Here is a 20617-nt window from a genome sequence, read left to right as displayed (position 1 = left end):
CATTTCTCTTAACGCACTGGTTTAGTTACATCCCATGGGTTTTACATGTTGTATTTTCATTTTTCTTCAGTTAAAATATTTTCTAATTCATCTTGTGATTTCTTCCTTTATCCCTGGGGTGTTTAGAGTTATATTGTGTTATTTCTGAATATTTGAAGGGATTTCTTCCAGACGTCTTGTTATTGATTTCTAGATTAATTCCATTGAGGTCAGAGTAAATGCCAGAGATGACTTCAAACATTTTAAATTTGCTGGTTTTTTTTAAATGGCTAAGAATATGATCTATCTTTGGTGAATGTTCTGTGTTCACTCGAAAAAGAAAGAGTTCTGCTGTAGTGTGAAGTGTTCTACAAATGTCAATTAGGTTAAGTTGGTTGACAGTGTTTAGACTATTAACCAACTTGTACCCTAACTGATTTTTTCCCCTGCTTATGAATTACTAGAAACAAATTTTTCTTAAAAAATTTTATTGAGATATAATTTATGCACCATGCAAGTCACTTATGTAAAGTGTACGATTAAATAATTTTTAGTAAATTCACCAATATGTGCAACCATCACCACAGTCAATTTTAGAGTATTTTCATCACCTCAAGAAAACCCATACACTTTAATTATCACTCCACTAAATCCCCTTCTCCCTTCTTCAGTCCTTAGCAACCACTAATCTACTTTATGTCTCTATAATATCTCTATTCTGGGCTTTGATATGAATGAGATCATGTAAATGTGTGGACTTTTGTGACTGGCTTCTTTTTTTTTTAATTTTTTATTTATTTATGATAGTCACAGAGAGAGAGAGAGAGAGAGAGAGAGAGGCAGAGACACAGGCAGAGGGAGAAGCAGGCTCCACGCACCGGGAGCCTGATGTGGGATTCGATCCCGGGTCTCCAGGATCGCGCCCTGGGCCAAAGGCAGGCGCCAAACCGCTGTGCCACCCAGGGATCCCTGTGACTGGCTTCTTGCACTTAGCATGATGTTTTCATGATCCTTCCATACTGTACCATTCCTTTTAATGGCTGAATAATATTCCATTGTTCAGATGTAACTTTTTTTTTTAATCTGTTCATCTCTTAATGAACATTTAGGTTGTTTTCAGGGTTTTGATATTATGAATAATGCTTCTATAAATATTCAGTATAAATTTTTGTGTGGACATCTGTTTTTATTTCTCTTGGGTGTGTACCTAGGAGTGGAATTGCTGGGTCATTTGGTCACCTTATGTTTAATCATTTGAGGACCTAGCAGCCTGTTTTCCAAAATAGTTGTGCCATTTATATTCCCACTAGCTGTATGAGAATTCCAATTTCTCCACATCCCCACCAACCTTTGCTATTATCTGTGTTTTTGATTAATGCCATCCTGGTGGATGTGAAGTGTTAGATCATTGTGATTTTGATTTTTATTTCCTTGATGAATAATGATGTTGAGTGTTTTTTCTTGAGTTTATTGACCCCTGGTATATTTTCTTTGGAGAAATATCTATTTAGATCCTTTGCCGCTTTTTTTTGACAGGATTGTGTTTTACTATTGAGTTGTAAGAGTTTTTATATACTCTAGGTACAAGTCCTTAATCAGATATATGATTTGCAAATATTTTCTCCTGGACTATGGATTTCTTTCTTTCTTCTTTCTTTCTTTCTTTCTTTCTTTCTTTCTTCTTTCTTTCTTTCTTTCTTTCTTTCTTTCTTTCTTTCTTTCTTTCCTTCTTTCTTTTCTTCTTCTTCTCATCATACATGCATGTGCACAAGCAGGGGAAGGAGAAGGGGATGAGAATCTCGAGCAGACTCCATAGAACCCAATTCAGGGCTCAATTTCACAACCCTGAGATCATGACCTGAGCCGAAACCAAGAGTTACACTTAATTGACTGAGTCACCTATGCTATGCCTTTTTACTTTCTTGGTGGTGTGCTTTGTAACACAAATATCTTAAATTTCAGTGAAGTCTAATTTTATATTATCTATCTATCTATCTATCTATCTATCTATCTATCTATCATCTATCATTGTGCTTTTGGTGTCATATCTAAGAAATCATTGTCTAACTTAAGATGATGAACATTTATGCCTATATCTGTATCTATGTTTTCAAATTTATTAACATAGAACAGCACATAATATTCTCTTGTAATAATTCCATGTTTTATGTTATCTTTATAATTCCTAATGATATTTTCTGTTTTATTTCCTTTTTACTTAATTAGGCATGCTAGGTGATTTCTTATTTTGCATTTTTCAAATAACAAATGTTTGGGCTTATACATGCTTTGCATTTCACTAATATTAGCTTTTTCCTTCATTAATTATTTTCCCTAACTTTCTTTTATCTTATTTTGTTTTAAAAAATGTTTTAGATTGAAAACTTAGTTTATTCATGTTACATCTTTCTCTTAAGATTTATTTATTTATTTTGGAGAAGGAGAGAGAGATAGAGAGAGAGAGAGAGAGCGTGAGTAAGCAGGGGGGAGGGGCAGAAGGAGAGGGAGAGAGAGGCCCAAGCAGACACTGAGCTAAGCCTGGAGCCCTATGTGGGGCTAGTTCTCATGACACTGAGATCATGACCTGAGCCAAAACCAAGAAACTGACAGAGCCACCCAGGTGCCCCTTATGTCACATCTTTTTAAAATAAAACTTTAAATATTTCTCGTTATAAAATATTTGAACATATAGGCAAAATAGAAAATAATATAATAAGTACTCGTGGACCCACAACCCACAATAACTTTTTCTTGAGTTCCAGTATAGTTAACATACAGGGTTATATTAGTTTCAGATGTGCAATGTAATGATTCAACACGTCCATACATCACCCAGTGCTCATCAGGACAAGTGCCCTCCTTAATCTCCATCACCTATTTCACCCATCTTCCCATTCACCCCCTCTTATAACCATCACTTTGTTCTGTATAGTTAAGAGTCTGTTTCTTGGTTTGTCTCTCCTTTTTTTTTCTTCCTTTGCTTATTTATTTTGTTTCTTAAATTCCACGTATGAGTGAAATTATACGGTATTTGTTTTTGTTTGACTGACTTATTTTCCTTAGCATTATATTATCTAGCTCATCCATGTTGTTGCAAATGGCAAGATTTCATTCTTTTTTTTTTTTTTAATGATTAAAGAACATTGGGTGCCTGGTGGCTCAGATGGTTAAGTGTCTGCCTTTGGCTCAGGTCATAATCTCCTGGTCCTGGGATGGAGCCCCATGTCGGTCTCTTGGCTCAGCAAGGAGTCTGCTTCTCCCTCTCTTTCTGCCTCCCCCATCCCAGCTTATGCTCTCTCTTTCTCTCTCTCAGATGAACAAATAATATCTTAAAAAATAAAAAAAGTGGTTGAATAACTTTCCTCTCTCTCTCTCTCTCTCTCTCTCTCTCTCTTCTTTATCCGTTCATCTATTGATGGATGACACATGGGCTATTTCTATAATTTGGCTATTGTAAATAATGCTGCTATAAACATAGGGGTGCATGTATCCATTTGAATTAATGTTCTTCTATTCTTTGGGTAAATACCAGTAGTGCGATTACTGGATCATAGGGTAGTTCTATTTTTAGCTTTTTGAGGAATCTCCCTACCATTTTCACAGTGGCTGCACCAGTTTGCATTCCCACCAACAAGGCAGGAGGGCTTCTATTTCTTCACATCCTCTCCAACACTTGTTGTTTCTTGTGTTTGGACCCATAACATTTAATATTATTAAATTAATTATTAAATGTTGACATTAGTGCCTCTTCTGTTTATTCAAGCCCTTTATATATGGTGAGACCTACATTGATGTCTTCCTAAAATTTTACTCCTCATATCCCTCCCAATTTGCAACCCTAATTAAATTCAATGTATACCATGCTTATATCTTTGCCATGCTGCAATATATATTTTGTAGGCATTATGTCACTTAATCATTATATGAATGACATTAAACCATATGCAACCTGAATTTAATTTTACAGTTCTGTATTTTTAAAAGACATATATTTAGTATGTTCAAATGTATTTATTTTTCTTCCTGTAGAGTGTTACATTATAAAAACATATCATGATTTATTTGTCTATTTTTCTTTATTGGGTATTTATGTTTCCAATTTTTCATATTTTGAGCAGTGTTACATTGGAATACTGTTTTTCTCTTTCAGTGTTCTCTGGGCACATGTGAAAGAGACTCTGTGAGTTATATAACTGTAGTGCTATTCCTTAGTGATAATGTATAGCATTTTCAACTTAACTAAATATTTCCAAAGATCCTCAAAGTGATTGTATTGGTACTTTCTACCATCAGGAATTTTTAACAATTATTGTTGCTCCGTATCCTTTCCAACACTTGCCTCATCAGACTTTTTACAAGGTTCTTTCCAATCTTGTAGGAGTGAAATGATAGTTCATTCTTGTTTTTATAAGCTTGAATCTAATTAGTGATAAAGTAAACTATCTTTGATATGTTAGTTTATTATGTTTCCTGTTCCATGAGATGTCTATTCATATCAATAACCCGATGAAAATGTGTTAACCTGGAAGGAACAGAAAATCCACTCACCAGGGACTTTCAGGATTTGTTTTCCATGTAACCAAAAGGAGTCTAGAAATAGGCAGACCTGAACTGGGTTATTGGCTCTGTGCCATTAATAATATTGCTGGCTCTTCTTTCCTGATTTTTATTTTTTTTTAATTTTTTTATTTTTATTTATTTTTTTTATTTATGATAGTCACAGAGAGAGGGAGAGATGCAGAGACACAGGCAGAGGGAGAAGCAGGCTCCATGCACCGGGAGCCCGACGTGGGATTCGATCCCGGGTCTCCAGGATCGCGCCCTGGGCCAAAGGCAGGCGCCAAACCGCTGCGCCACCCAGGGATCCCTCTTTCCTGATTTTTAGATGGTGGCTTAGTATTTTAGGTCTTCAGGTAGTTATTGTGTGTTTTAGCATCACATCTGTGTTCCAGACATGACGAAAAGGGGGAGGAAAGGCTGGGTGTTATTTGTATCAGGATAGCAAACATTTCTCACAGCTCTCTCACTATGTTCTACCTATAATAATTGGCCAGAACTTTGTCACATGGGCACCCTTCCCTGGAAGGAAGACAGAAGATGAGAATTTTAATCAAGCAGATTGCTGTTTTGATTAAACTCTGCATACTAAATGCAAGGAAGCAGTGCAAGGAGGGTGGAGGGGTAATTGGTAGGTAACTGATAGCATTTGAGACAATATCTGTTGCTCTTTCTTCTGTGGAGTTGTCATTTTCTTACTGGTTTATAAGCATTCTTTGTATATTCCAGATCAATATTATTACTGTTTTTAAAGACTTTATTTATTTATTTATTTATTTATTTATTTATTTATTTATTTATTTATTTATGAGAGAGTGAGAGCAAGGGAGCACGAGTAGGGGGAAGGGCAGAGCGTGGGAAAGAATCTCCAGCAGTCTCCCCCCTGAGCCCATAGCCCGGCAACGTGGGCTTTGATCTCATGACCCTGAGATCATGACCTGAGCTGAAACCAAGAGTTGGACACTTAACTGAACCACCCAGACACTCCTATTCCAGATAGTTTCCTTTTTCTCCCCTCAATCAAGATTCTGTGAAAAAAGCAGTGGTTCTTGAGGCGTGGTCTCTGGGTTCCTGGAGGTGTGAGACTCTCCGGGTCAACAAGGTTAAAATTATTCTTACAGTAACACTGAGATGTTCTCCGACCTATTCACTGTGTTTATACTTATACTAATGATGCAAAACCAAGACTGGGTAAATCTGCTGGTATCTTAGTAGCGGTAGTCATTGTATTTTTCCAGCATCATGCACCTCAGATTAAAGTTAGTGATAGTTTCACTCCTTGATGAAACTGTAAACCTTATTCATTTTATTGTAGGACAAAATGGGAAGTATGCATAAAGCATTTCTGCTGCGTACTGAAGTATGATGAGTTTCTTGAGGAAAAGCACTGTGGGATTTCCATGTGCTGCTCTAGCCTCTTTATCCCTAGAATATAATTTTTATTTGAAGGAAGACTGACAGACAACCCATCTTTTGTAAGACTTGGGTATTTGAAAATGAATAAAATGAACCTGTCACTTCAAGAAAAGCAACTGGTAGAATTTATGCCAACAATAAAATCTCAGCTTTCAAGCAAAAATTAGAAGTTTTGGAAAACTTGGGTCATCAAGAGTTTATTAAATTCTCAATGCATAAAGGCTTTTCTCATGAGATTCGTAGCGATATCAACAAACATGATTTTCTGATATTATGAAATAAAATGTGTTCACATTTGCAATACCTGCTTGACTCAGTGAAGCCATATTTTCCAAAGGATCAATGAATAATGAATAACATTGTAAGATTATGCATTAGTGACAGATTCATTTGAAGCACAAAAAAAAAACCAATGGATTTTTATTTTATTTTGCTTTTTAAAATTTTAAACTTTTTATTTTGAAATAACTTTAGCCTTGGGCAAAAGTTGCAAAATGGTTCAGAGAGTTCCCACATAGCCTTCACCTAGTTCCCTGAATGGTAACATCTTATATTACCTTGATCCATTGATTCAAAAGTAGGAAATTAACATAACCAATCAGTTCTAATATAACAAAGTACAATAAATTCATTGATTTTTTTCAAGTTTCACATTACAACTTTTAAGAAACTACCATTTGAATTTCATTGTAGTATTAAAGAAAAGTATCAGGGATCCCTGGGTGGCGCAGCGGTTTGGCGCCTGCCTTTGGCCCAGGGCGCGATCCTGGAGACCCGGGATCGAATCCCACGTCAGGCTCCCGGTGCATGGAGCCTGCTTCTTCCTCTGCCTATGTCTCTGCCTCTCTTTCTCTCTGTGTGACTATCATAAATAAATAAAAAAAATTAAAAAAAAATTATTAAAGAAAAGTATCAATAAATATCTGAAGAACTATCAATTTTTCTATTTACTTCCCTTTTCTGACTGTATGTGTGAAGTCAACAAATTTTTTTATAATAAATTTATTTTTTATTGGTGTTCAATTTGCCAACATACAGAATAACACCCAGTGCTCATCCTGTCAAGCGCCCCCCTCAGTGCCCATCACCCAATCACCCCCACCCCCCGCCCTCCTCCCCCTCCACCACCCCCAGTTTATTTCCCAGAGTTAGGAGTCTCTATGTTCCGTCTCCCTTTCTGATATTTCCTACCCATTTCCTCTCTCTTCCCTTCTATTCCCTTTCACTATTATCTATATTCCCCAAATGAATGAGAACACACAATGTTTGTCCTTCTCCGATTGACTCATTTCACTCAGCATAATACCCTCCAGTTCCATGTGAAGTCAAAAATTTTTATATAAAAAATTTTTTATATACTACAACTAAAATTACATATTGCAACAGAGTGAATGTAGAAGCAGATATGAGAATCCAGCTGGTTTCTATTAAGCTGGACATCAAGTAGATTTGCAAAAATGTAGAACAAGGCCACTCTTCCAACAAAATATTTTTGTTCTAGGACAGATAGCTATTTTTCATAAAAATGCTATATGTAAGTATGTAATGGATTTGCCATTATTTTAAAGAAACATTACATTTTTTTCCAGTGTTAGTTTTGAATATGGTAAATATTGGTAGATATAACTAAAAAAAAAGCATTTGAGATACTCAATATTTTTAAAGAATGCAAAGGGGTCCCAAGGGCAAGTTAATTGAGAACAGCTTCCCTAAAGACCCATTGTATGTAATGGGTTAACTTTTCTACGATGCTTCGAGGCTAGTACTATCTACATACCATCTTTGGGAGAACTGAGGAAAATCATCATTCAAATTATGTATTATAGGGCTTATTTTTCTCACAGGACCCCGGTAGGGAAAGCTTGTTCTAGACATTAATAAGTTAATAGATGTAAAATATGTTGAACCGTGATTAGCTGATAAGCCCTCTGTAGATGTGAGCTGTTATTATTGCTTTAATTAATTGTTGCAATCATTGGACAGTTATGTGTATTCAACTATCTTCTCTCAGCTGGTGGCTTGATTTTTAATTGTCTTTATGGTGTGCCCTTTTGTGTAGAAATTTTAAGCTTCAATCTGTATTCAAATTTATCAGCATTGTCTCTCATACTCTATTCTTTTTATGTCTTGTAGAAGAAATTCTTCCCTTCCCCAAAGTTATAAAGATGTGATTTTATATTTCCCTCTAAAAGTTTTCAAGTTTCCAAGGATTCCTTTTCACCAACTCACGGACCATGACCTCCATGGTGCCAAATTCAGTGGTCAGTCTTTTGTCTTCATCTTATTGACCCCTGAGCAGCCTTTGACACAGTTGATGCTGCCTTAATTCCTGAAATTCTTTCTCCTTGGCTTCTGGGATATTCCTCTTTTAGGATTGTTCTTCTGTACATAGGCTTCTTTGTCCTTCTCTCCTTTGGGAGGTCTTCCTCCTAAGTGTCGAAGAGTCCTGGACCACCAGCTTTGGACCTCTTCTCTTTTCTATCTCTACTCACTCTCTCTCTGTTCTCATCCAGTTTTGTAGCTTTAAATATCTATACACCGATGACTCCAAAGCTTTGTATCTTAATTCTAGCCTCTCCTCTCAATTCTGTTTCCTTCAACTGCCGATGGGATGTCCAATAAGCATCTCAAACTTAATTTGGCCCAAACAGAATCATTGATTTCTCCAAGTTGTTTCTTCCATGTGGCCAAATCATACATTCTGTTGCTTAATCTTGGAACATTGGAGTTTTCTCGTTCTCTTTCTCTCACAATTCGCATCCAGAATTTAAGGAAATATTGCTTTTTCCTTCAGAATATGTCCTAAATCTTAACTGCTTTATGCCTCCTCCATTGTACCACCTTAGTCCAAGAAGTGATTGTCTTTCACGGGAGCTGTTAACAAATGCCAACGGGAGTACAGATTTTCTTGCCCCCGTCCCCCCACCTGTTTTCCACCCAACGGGCAGAACGGACATTCTGAGACGTGCTTAAGATGTCACTTTCCCCGATCTCCCGCTTCTCGTGGCTTCTGTTTCACTTGGGATGAAATCCAAAGTCCTTACCTGGGCAACAGTGTCCACCAGGGTTGAGGGTGCTGCTGCTTTTCCACCTTCCTTCCTTCCCACATCAGCTGCGAAAGTCGCAGCCTGAAAGTGTACAAATCACTTCCTCTGATACCTGTAGTCTAGCGTTCATTCCCATGGCCACATGGACCTGAACGTGGTCATCTGGTGGGCTCAGGGACCCCAGTAGGGAAAGCTTGCCAGACAGTATGGTCGCTATCACAGATTGTCGTTCTGGTCTCTCTCACGTTGTGTTCTCCTACTTCCATATGAATACGCCCAGCACCTCCGTAAGGGGGATGTTCTCAAGTCTCATGCAGTCACTGTGTCCAGCTCAGTGTTCACAGTCTGCACGGCCTCGGCATTAATTTCTACAGCGTCTGGATGTGGCTGAAAAGGCGTGTTATCTAAGCACGCCCCACCTCTATGACACGGTACACAGTGGAAGGGCAGGGTCAGGACGTCCACTATGGAAATGGGGAGAATGTGAGCCCCCCTCAGTCACTAGTTGATAGCATTCCTGAAGTCCTAGAGGTCAGGCTCTACGGTTCTCTTGCCCTGGCAGGAGAATCAGGGTAGGACTGTGCCCTCAAGGAGGCGTCTCTTTGTGCATTGCTCCCCTTGGCCTCATCTCAAGTGAGTTTTGAGGACCACGCACTCCTTGAACTGACACAGGCTTTGAAACCCACCTTCTGTTCATTCACCGAGCTTGGGGACCCAAGGGTGACTGACATCTTGAACAATCAAAGGCTTTTTTTTTTTAAGTCCAGACTCAAAAATTTAGTAGGTTTCTGATCTCTTTGCTTCCATGTCCCCAGTAACTACATCTGAAATTCTTTTCTAGACGTATTTTGCAAGTTGACTGTAATTCTCTGCCTCTATTTCTCTATGCTTCTGTTTTCAACCCAAGGGCATCTATCTATCTTAGACTCTTTGAAAAATAAGCATGAGGGGTGGCATTCTGAATGTACTTGTGTTAGCCTGACTCCTCTGAGGAGGTTGTGTCTTGACCACCTATGTTGTGTGGCTGCACTTATGAGGGTGGGGTTACACAAACATGGGTTTTATATAGGAAATGAAACTTCCCTGTGGGAGGAAAGGGGGCAGGGTGCTGGAGGAGTGTGTGAGAGCCATCATATTACAACAGAAGTCTGGCCTGGAGTGAAGGAGGTGGGGAAGGCTGAGGTATTCTAGGTAGGGGGGAGGGGGTGTTTTGGGGAGCCATGTAGCCCAAGGGAGGTTTGTCATCATCCTCATCGGAGAGTCTGGTGTCCCCCAGGAATGAGCCCACCATGCTGGCTCAAAGGCTGGGAGCCACCTCTGGGAAGCACGGCCTTCGGCAAACCCAAGAGCACAGGAACTGAAGCGCTTGCTCCATTACCTCCCTGTGGGTGGATGTCTGTGGAGCACATTCTCACCGTGTTTGGTGCCTTAGGTCACTTTAATTACTTTAGAAATTTTATTGGGCACCATCAGGCAAACCTTAAAAAAAAAATCCAATCTCTTGTAATTTGGGCCCTAGAAGGGGATGGTTTTTCCAATCCTACGAAGTCTCAAATTTCTGCGTTCCCTCTATCCCCTTTCATTTCTACTTGCAAAGCGTTCAGTTCTTTCCTGAGCTCATTTCTTCCCCTTTGCAGCTGCTAGCAGCCGACACTCCCTCACTAGCCAGGTTCTGTTTTCCAGTTTCCTGCCCAAGAGCGGCAAGGTTGGGAGGTGCGAGGGTCCACCTTCTCAGTTGCAGCGCCTGTGATTTTGTCAAATGTCTTGCTCTTGTGTGTGACACGGTCCCCTGGCTGTCCCTTGGGCCGGCTGCTTGGGGCCACCTCCCTGCCAGGGCAACGCCACCCGGCTTGCATTTACCCTGCGCCAGGGATATTTTCCTTTTTAGTCCTGGGAATCGATGGCATCAGTCACCGTGGGCAAACCGAGAAATCTCAGTGGCTTAGTAGGCCCCAGGCTTAATCCTTGCTCCCCTTGCAGGCTGATGTGGGTCCGGGCCGGGCTCTGTGTCTCTGATTGCTTGTCTGCAGACAGGGGACAGCAGGGAGGGAGAGGAGGCGCTGGCGCTGTCACCCACCCGCTGTCTGCGGAGCATCTCGGAGGCCAGCCTTGGGCACCGTCTACACCGGCTGACTTGGCAGCTGTGTCGCTTCCTGGGGGGGCGGGGGGGGGAGGTGGGCGGTGCTCGGGCCGGTGTCCCTCTGGAATGCCTTCTGCGGATGGCAGCGGCCCACAGACAGGTGGGGTCAGCATCTGCCAACCCCACTCACTCATCCTGGGCCAATTGGAACTCACACCTGTCCCTTCCCCCTTCCTTCTGCTGTGAGGCAGCGAGTGACAAGCACATCCAGTGGCTCTTGGGGGCAGACGGTGAAGTCTGGGTCTGGATCATGGGAGAAGGCCCCGGCGACAAGCCCTATGAAGAGATCTCGGAGGAGCTGATCGCTGAGCGGGCGCGGTTGCAGGCTCAGAGGGAGGCCGAGGAGCTCTGGTGAGAGGTGCAGATGGGTGCCGGGGTGTCTGGGCGCCTAGGCTGGGTCCAAGCTGAAGGACAATAGGTTGTGGGTGGGAGGGAGAAGGTGCCAAGCTTCTGTTGGGCTCAGCCAAGAGTAGGGGACCACAGCATCAGAGCCTCCACCCGGTGGGTCTCGTGGGTTCAAATCCTGGCCCCACCAGCCAGTAGTGAGCTGATCTGAGGTCTCAGTTGTGGTATCTGTGGTGTGGGCATAATACCCTTCCCATCTGGACGTAGTTGGATTCCCTGAGATAATACAGATGACCTACTTCTCCTTTCTCAGTGGCTTATCCCTGGGATAGTATACGAGTTTGGATTCACTTTTGTCGTCTGCTTGTTTCTTTCCCTTTCAGCTGCATTTTGCACGCAATGCGGATAGTTGAGCCCCCACTGCGATGTGGAGTCAGACGACTTTCATGAACAACTGTTAACTTTTTTTTTTTTGCCAAACTTGGAAATCCATAGGCAGTTGATTCCAACATTCCCCACCCCCTAGCTTTTATTTTATTTTATTTTTAAGATTTTATTTATTTATTCATGAGAGATACAGAGAGAGAGAGAGAGAGAGGGCAGAGACACAGGCAGAGGGAGAAGCAGCCTCCATGCAGGGAGCCCAATGTGGGACTCAATCCCAGGACCCCAGGATCAAGCCCTGGGCTGAAGGTGGCACTAAATTGCTGAGCCACCCGGGCTGCCTTCCCCCCAGCTTTTAAAGGCAGTATTTTATTTTATTACTTTTTAATATATTATTCATTTATTTATTTTAAATTTATTTAAAGGTTTTTTATTTATTAATGGGAGAAAGAGAGAGAGAGGCAGAGACACAGGCAGAGGGAGAAGCAGGCTCCATGCAGGGAATCCGATGTGGGACTTGATCCCGGGTCTCTGGGATCACACCCCAGGCTGACGGTGGCACTAAACCACTGAGCAACCGGGCTGCCCTAAAGACACTATTTTAATTGTCAAATTGTAACAGCAACTCAGCACCCACCACCTAAGATAATCACAGTGAGCGTTTAGGCAGCACCTTGAAGAATTGATCGATAGAGATTCCCAGTGTTATTTGAGATCACGTATGATTTCCTGTTACCTGAGAAACTCAACTTATTGGTCCTGTTGATGGACATTTAGGTTGTTTGCCATTTATTATGTTATAAAAAGCCTCTGCTGAACATCTTCTACCTACACCTTTGTGAAATTGAGTGAGAAAAAGGATTTCTGAGTCTTTCTTCCTCCCTGGCTTCCAGAAAAATTCAGCTGATTTACACTACCATCCAGAACAGTGAGTCTTTTTTGCCCCAAACTTTGCCAACATCGAGTTTTGCTTAGCTTAGGTGTCTGCCAGTCTAAGACCGGGAAATGATGCTCATGGTTTTTACTCGCAGTTCTGTTGTTACGTGGTCCTTCGATTTCCTACTCGGGCTTATACCTCCTGGTGTTCTCTTGGAAGGAGACAGAAGGAGGCAGAAATCACCAAGAAGTTTCGGGATGCTCTGGCCAATGAGAAAGCCCGGATCCTGGCGGAGAAGTGGAAAGTGGAGATGGAGGACAGGAAGGCTGCCAAAGTCCTGGAGGAGCGCATCCGTGAGGAATTCAAGGTGAGCCAGTGCACGGGGCATCTCTGAGCAGCCACCAACGCTCGCGCCCGGGCTACTGGTGCCCATCCCTGGTTTGGCCATTTGTTGGTACTGAGAGCTTTATTTATTTTTAAGATTCTTTTTTTAAAGATTTGGTTTATTTATTTATTTATTCATGAGAGACACACAGAGCGAGGCCTGAGTGCTTTATAAGAACAGAAATCTCACATGTCTGAGCAGGAAGGAATCTGACACCCCATTTGGGCCAATCCACTTCTCATTAGACAGATGAGGAAACTGAGTGTTAAACAGAGGAAGAGACTTGCCAAGGACGTGGTGGCGGAGGGGACAGTGGCAGGATCAGAACTCAGACCTAAAAAAAGAAAAAAAAAAAAAGAACTCAGACCTGCTGTCTCCCAACCCAAGCGACCTGGAAAGGGGCCCAGAAAGTGTGGAATTTGGGGTCAGACCAGCCTGAGATCCAGTTCCAATTCCACTGCTTAGTGCTGTGTGAACTTGTGACACTTGCCGAACGTCTCTGAGCCTTCACTTTCTTGTTTATAATATTAGGGTAATAACTGCATCCAACTTAAGTATTTTGGAGGGTTCAAGAAGATGACAAATGCACATTTCTGGCCCTGGATAGGGAGTTCTTGGGAACCTTACATACCTACTCATTCTGGGACAGTTGGGAGCTGGTAAAGGAGCTTTACACTGCTTAGATTGCCTGAAGAAAATTATTTTTTCCTGGTTCCTATTATGCAATTTTTTTTCCTACAGGAATAATACATTTTTTGGGGGGGTTTAGAAAACGCAAAAAATACATAAGTGAAAAGAAGAAAATAATAATCATGCTGAATTCCAACAATCATATTATTTTATGGATTGTATATTCATTTAAACATTTTAATAATATTTTTTTCCTATACTGATAAGACAATGAGGACAGTGGCCCCTTAGAATCATTTATATGGCAAATATTTTTCTCAGTCTTTTTTTTTTTTTTTTGAGAGTGAGGGAGAGTGAGAGTGTGTGCATGAGCAGAGGAAGGGCAGAGAGAGAGAGGGACAGAGAGAATCTTAGGCAGGCTGCACGCCCAGTGCAGAGCCACACGTGGGGCTTGATCTCACAACCCTGAGATCATGACCTGAGCTGGAATCAAGAGTCAGACACTCAACCGACTGAGCCACCCAGGTGCCTCTCGGTGTTGTTTTTTCTTAATTTTGGTTATTGTGCTTTCAGGTGTACAGAAGATTAAAAGTTTTATTAGCCAACTATATCAGGCTTTAAAAAAATGATTTGTTTCATGCTAAGATCTGTGCCATGACAAGCTTCTAATAATACTAACCCACAGTGTTTTGTATATCACTCATGATTTTATTTCTTTGTACTTCATTTTCTCCCACTTTGGAGAGTGGTATGATATAGGGCTATAACTTTTTTTCCTTCCAGTTGCTTAGCAAATTGTTCCATCTTTGTTTACAAAGATATAATCTATTCTCTCTCTTCTCATTGCGCTTGCTGCCTCAATTCTTCTCACATACCTTGGATCTCTTCATAGATTTTTCTCCTTTGATTATTCTAGAGCCACATTTGCTTGTTTAGTGATCGTGGCTTTTAAAATGAGTTTTCACATCTGCTAAGGTAAGAACCTATCATTGCTCTTCATTTTCAAAATGTCTTTGGCTGATTTTACCCATTTTTTTTCTACTAGAGGTACATTTGATTCATTTTATCACTATCCTCCCCCAGACAACAACAACAACAACAAAAATACATGGTAATTTTAGTTGGAATTACATCAGTGTGATAGATGTATTTGTGGAAGATGGACATATTTTTTCAATACTAGCTTCTTTCTGTGTTTGGTAAAGTGTTTTTGTTTTGTTACAGGGGGTGGGGGTGAATGGGTGACGGGCACTGAGGGGGGCACTTGACGGGATGAGCACTAGGTGTTATTCTGTATGTTGGCAAATTGAACACCAGTAAAAAATAAATTTATTATTAAAACAAAACCTGAAAAAAAATAAACACCTGTAAATGCACTGGCCACCCAATCCCAAACATTCACAATAACTTATATGTGCCAATGTGCTTCCATCCTTTGGACTTCGGTAAAATTTATTATTTTACTTAAATGCTCCACATTTTTTTTTCTTCTTAAACTGTAGGTTTGATATTTTTTGTTTGATTGTGAATAAGATTGTTCTTGTTAAAAAAAAGAGATTGTTCTTGTTGCTTTAAGACCTATTGCAATGGCTGGTTACATATTTATATTGTTATTGATCTTACTGTATTTTCCCTCGAGCCATATATATATGATATACTAATGATATATATATATCCTATATATATATGAGATTCTCTTGAGTCTGTAAGGGAAGCCATATTTACTCTCAAAACATTTTATTTAAAAGTAATTTCAAACTTGCAGCAAAACTGAAAGAAGTACTTGTAGAGTTGCCACTAAAACTCACCAGTTATTAATATCTTGTCATATTTGCATTGTCTCTTTTCTCCTCTCCTCTATAACTGTATCTATCTGTACACACACATATGCACACACATACACACACGCACGTGTATATTTCTGTGGCTACTGCTAAACTGTTTTGCCAAACAGTTTAAAACAAAGTTGTAGACTTCATAAACTCTAGCCCAGGGCTTAGCAAACTCTTTTCCGTAAAGGTCCAGATAGTTAATATATTAGGTTTTGTCAGCCCCGCTGCCTCTGTCACAACTACTCAATCAGCTGCACAAATGCAGCTGCAGATAATATGTGAGCAAATGAGTGTGGCTGCCTTTTAATAAGACTTTATTTTATTTTTAAAAGACTTTATTTGACAGAGAAAGAGAGAGAGAGCACGAGCGAGGGGGAACGTTAGGGGGAGAGGGAGAAGCAGATGCTTAACTAACTGAGCCGCCCAGGTGCCCCCATAAGACTTTAAGTAATAGACAGAGGGCAGATCTGGCCTGGGAGCCTAACTTTGGCGACTCCTGACCAAACCCTGTGTACTTCAGTGTGCATCTCCCAGGACCGTGGACCTTTCCCTGTGGAGCCACAATTGTTATCACACCTGTTGAACAATGATTCCATAATCGTCTTAAAATCCAAACAATCCATAGTGGAGAGATGTTTTAGTTTATATCGTTGGAATTTGCATAGGATTATGTAAGTCTGCTGGAGAGGACAAGCAATACTTTTATGTATCTCTAAGAGCAAGAATCACCTGTTCTAATCCCTGGCCTCCCTCCTCTGCAGGGGTGAGCTGAGTTCCAGATGCTGGGAAGGTGGCTCCGTGGAACTGGTGTCCTGGGGCTCAATTCATGAGGAGATTACAGAGGGGTTTTCTGGTTGATGACCTCCTTGAGAACCTCAGTGAGACAGAGATGATAAATTGTGGGGTGCTTTGCGGGGGGGGGGGTCATGGAGGACTTCATAAAGCCACAGGGCTCACCAAGGGACCCAAATGCAGGCTTTTGGTATTATTTACAAGGAAGGCTATGGTAATGATAAGGTTGTTCTTGTTTTAAAAATGAATTTGCTGAATGTGAAGGTTCAAACTTTAATGCTCGTAGAAAACCTGACTTGGTACGTCTGCATTTTGAGGAGCCTCAGACATGCAGGCAGCACCTGGGAGGCCCTGGTGGGGGGTCCCTGGGGCAGTGTCTGCCAGGACCGTCAGCTCAAGGACTCTGGGGTGGGAAGGTCCAGGTTTATGAGTGAGGGTATTTTCCATAAATGCACTGCCCTTGCATTGTGATGAGATGTTCATCACAGGACCTGTTTTGGCACCGAGCAGTATCTCAGAAGTTTCTGTGCTGGATTAACTATGGCTGGTGGCCAGTCCTTTGTCACTTCCCTCTGCGAGAGGTGGGTTTACTTCTCATCCCTTGCGTCTGCTGTGGCCTTGTGACCAGCTTTGATCTGCAGATGCAGTAGAAGGGACTCTAACTTTGGAGGACAGGCTATCGGAGATTTGTAGAATCTGCCCCCCTTGCAGGGCTCACTTTTGGGAGCTGCCCTACCAGAGGCCCTCCAGCCTTGGTCCATCACTGTGTAAAGTAAGGGAACCCGGGCAAGCCGGGCAGAGATGCAGGGCCTGTGTGGAGGCCATTGAGGCACCAGACACAAGAGTGAAGTGGTTCTCCCGGTGGATGACCCCAGTCAAGTCATTGACCTCAGAGGCAACTGTGTGGAGCAGAAGCGCCACCTGCCAGGCCCTGTCCAAATTATGAACCTGTGGAACCACAAAGCAAATAAAATGATTACTGTTTTAAGCCAGTATGTTTTCTGGGAGTCTGTTACTCGGCAACGGGTGACAAGGACAGCTTTGCCAAAGGGTTTATGTGTTGGGTTAGAGGTTGGCTTAGGTCGTTTTTATTGGGTCTTTCAACCATGGGGCACGAAGGAGCCCCTGCCGGAGTCTGGGCATGAGCGGGGCCCACGTGTCCGTGGGACACGGCCAGGAGGTGTGTGCAATGGTGACCGGTCTGCTGTGGGGAGAGAGAAGCACGTGGTGGGGGAAGCCAGACAGGAACCTGGCGGGGTGGGCGGTGGGGCCCTCGGGGCCGTGGGGAGGAGGTGGCAGCCCGTGAGGATCTGGACACAGAGGAACACGGCTGAGTGCACCCCTACAAGAAGGCCCGGTGGCCACGGTGTGATGTTCGGGCCTGAAGGCCGGGAAGGGGGGCGGTGGGGAGATTTTTGCGGGGGCCGAGGGGGCAGCCAGCGCAGCCTGACCGTGGCGGTACTCAGAGGGACAGACACACAGGAGGCAGGAGGGCAGAGGCAAAATCAGCAGAGCTTGGCACTGATTCGGAGCTGGGCTGCGGGGACCGTGGGGAGGCCACGGGGAGGAGGGTGTGCCGCTGGGCCCGGTGGGGGGGGGGTGATCCGGTGCCTAACAGTGATGATTCCCTTGAAGAAATGGGGGGAGGAACCCAGAATCCGTGTAAGGTTAAAGAGGGAACTTCAAACAACAAGATACAGACAGTTGGAAACCGGTTTTTAAAAACCATTCTGAAAAACAAAATTCTGTTAAACAAAATAAACCAAAACCCATTCTGTTGTGGCTGGCGCTGCTTGAATGCGTTGTGTGTGCACATGAAGGTGTTCCTTTAGAAAGAAGTGGCAGCAGGAGGCCAGATATAATTTGCATATTTTCTTTGATTTCTTATTTTTTAAGAGATTTTATTTATTTATTCATGAGAGACCCAGAGAGAGAGAGGCAGAGACACAGGCAGAGGGAGAAGCAGGCTCTGTGCCGGGAGCGTGATGTGGAACTTGAATCCGGGACCCCGGGGCCACACCCTGGGTGGAAGGCAGAGGCTCAAGCCCTGAGCCCCCCAGGCGCCCCTCCTCTGCTTTCTTATGTCTTAAGGCTGCTTTGGGCTGCTCCTGCCTCCACTTGGGGCCACAGGACACTGATGATAAGACTTCTGCTCCCTCCCTTTGCCTCGGTCTCCCCCGGCTCGACAAGGACCCGGCACTGGTGATGCGACTATGTCATCCTCTTGTTCTGCACCGTTTGCTCTTCGAGGCCACTCACTCCCTTTTTGCTCTGTCCTCCCTGAAGCCTGGGGTTCATTGGTGAAGCTGGGCCCTTGCTGACACCCGCACCAGCATAGAAACCGCCCCATAATAGGGTTATGAGCGGTGGGCACATCTTCCACTTTCCCGAGGTTTCTATGAGAGCGTGGCAGACGTGACCTGAGCTTCTCCTGCATGAGGCAACCTGGCAAGGCTTACCCTTCCCCTCCCAACGATCAGCACAAGCCCTGTCTCACCCTCGTTTGTGCGTCCGTTCGCTCACTGCCCTGGTCAGTGTCTATGCAGCACCTGCTGCCTGCTAGGCCCCGAGCTGGGGCTGTCACCGGGGGAATGAGTGACCCAGGTGCGGCCCTGCCCTTGCGGAGCACGTTACCTCAAGAAGCAGGATGCATCTTCGGGCCCCACGAGCAGCTGCAGGGGCTCAGGGCAGCCCTCCTGCCTCCGGGACGTGCCACGTTGGCATGAGGACTGTTCTGAGCTTGAGACCCTGAGGGCTCAGGGGAAAGCCTGCCCTCCTCTAACTCGCTGGAAGGGTCTGACAGAGGGATTGCTTCCAGAATGGGGATTACTAATGGGGATCAGTTTTAGCCGCGGGAGCTCTGTGTGGCGGGCAGACGTCTTCTTACCAGGCCCCTGCTCTTCTCTTTATGCCCCCGCGGACTGCATCCCTTTCTTTTGAAATCCCAGGCCCCTACCCCCTTGTCCTGAGTTCGGGGTGGCACATCCCGTGTTTGGCCTGCCGGGCTTCCCCATCCATGTGCCTGCCTGTCTTGTATGCAGACGCGGCTACGGCTGACTTTCTTTCTTTTTTTTTTTTTTAAGATTTTATTTATTTATTCATGAGAGACACACACACACACACAGAGAGAGAGAGAGAGAGAGAGAGAGATTGAGGCAGAGACCCAGGTAGAGGGAGAAGCAGGCCCCATGCAGGGAGCTGGACGCGGACTCGATCCTGGGTCTCCAGGACCACACCCTGGGCCCCAGGCGGTGCTAAACCGCTGAGCCACCCGGCCTGACTTTCTCCCGTGAATCTGTCTCCTGTCACTTGGAGTCCTCGTCCAGCGAGCAGGACCCTTGAAGGGGACAGGGAGTCCTGCTCCCTGACACGACCAAAACGACCAGGCCTTCCAGAAAAGCCTGCGTCTCTGGGTGAGGGGCCCGGGCATCCGGGTCCGTGGGGTGCAGCGGCTCATCAGGAAAGGGGCAAGAGGTGGGCGGCCGAGGGCTGGGGGGGTGGGGGGGCGCGGCTCCCTAGGGTAGGAGCAGGGGGCACTGGTCTGTCGGCCTTTGGGCCGCTCTGCCCCAGCGGCTGCCCTTTGGGTGGACTTTCCATCAGGGCTGCGGAGGGGCCAGCGGCTTCTGAGACGTTCTTCTGGCGATGTCAGCTGCGGGGGGCGGGAGGCTGTGCTCTTTATCTGGAGCTGTGAAATGTTCCCCTGCGGCCTCCCCCGTCCCCGTGAGAAGCTTGTCTTGGTCACTTGGAAGTGGCCGGTTGCTTTCCCCCGAGGTGGAGGTGACGGCAGGTGTCTGGCCCCCAGTGTGCCGTTCGCTCTGTGTGAAGGGGCCTGAGTGAGCAGCGGCTCTGCCATTTATCGATTTATTCATTTGTGGGTGGTTCCTGCCCCCCCCAAATTCACTGAGCTACAACTTCCAAAGAAAAATCGTACATATTTAAGATGTGCAATGTTTTCGCATACGCACACGTTGCGAAATGATGGCCATAATCAAGACAATCAGCACATCCATCACCTTACCTGGTGACCTTCTCTGTGTGTGACAGGAACACTAAAGATCTACTGTCCTAGCAGATTTCAAGTATACAGCAGGGATGGTATGAACTGTAGGCACCATGCGGTAAATCCAGAGTGTACTCATCCTGCATGACTGAAACTTTGTCCCCATTTGCCAAACACAACCTGAGTGTCTGCTGAGCAGTGAGTGAATAAGTAAAATATGACATATAGACATT

At 43.8% G+C, this 20617-nt stretch overlaps 1 protein-coding gene across 2 annotated transcripts in view; it reads left to right on the top strand.

Annotated features, from left to right (window-relative positions):
* The window catches only part of SH2D4B (SH2 domain containing 4B), an 82293-nt gene that overhangs the window by 14118 nt on the left and 47558 nt on the right, over positions 1–20617 (top strand). For both annotated transcript variants that reach the window (XM_055325845.1, XM_055325846.1), the window contains exons 2-3: positions 11327–11490; positions 12965–13112. In XM_055325845.1, coding sequence (XP_055181820.1) covers positions 11327–11490; positions 12965–13112 — 312 coding nt within the window. The remainder of the gene's footprint in view (positions 1–11326; positions 11491–12964; positions 13113–20617) is intronic.

This window comes from Nyctereutes procyonoides, unplaced genomic scaffold (assembly GCF_905146905.1).
Source record: "Nyctereutes procyonoides isolate TBG_1078 unplaced genomic scaffold, NYPRO_anot_genome, whole genome shotgun sequence".
Taxonomy (NCBI): domain Eukaryota; kingdom Metazoa; phylum Chordata; class Mammalia; order Carnivora; family Canidae; genus Nyctereutes; species Nyctereutes procyonoides.
This window is presented reverse-complemented; position numbering and strand designations above follow the sequence as displayed.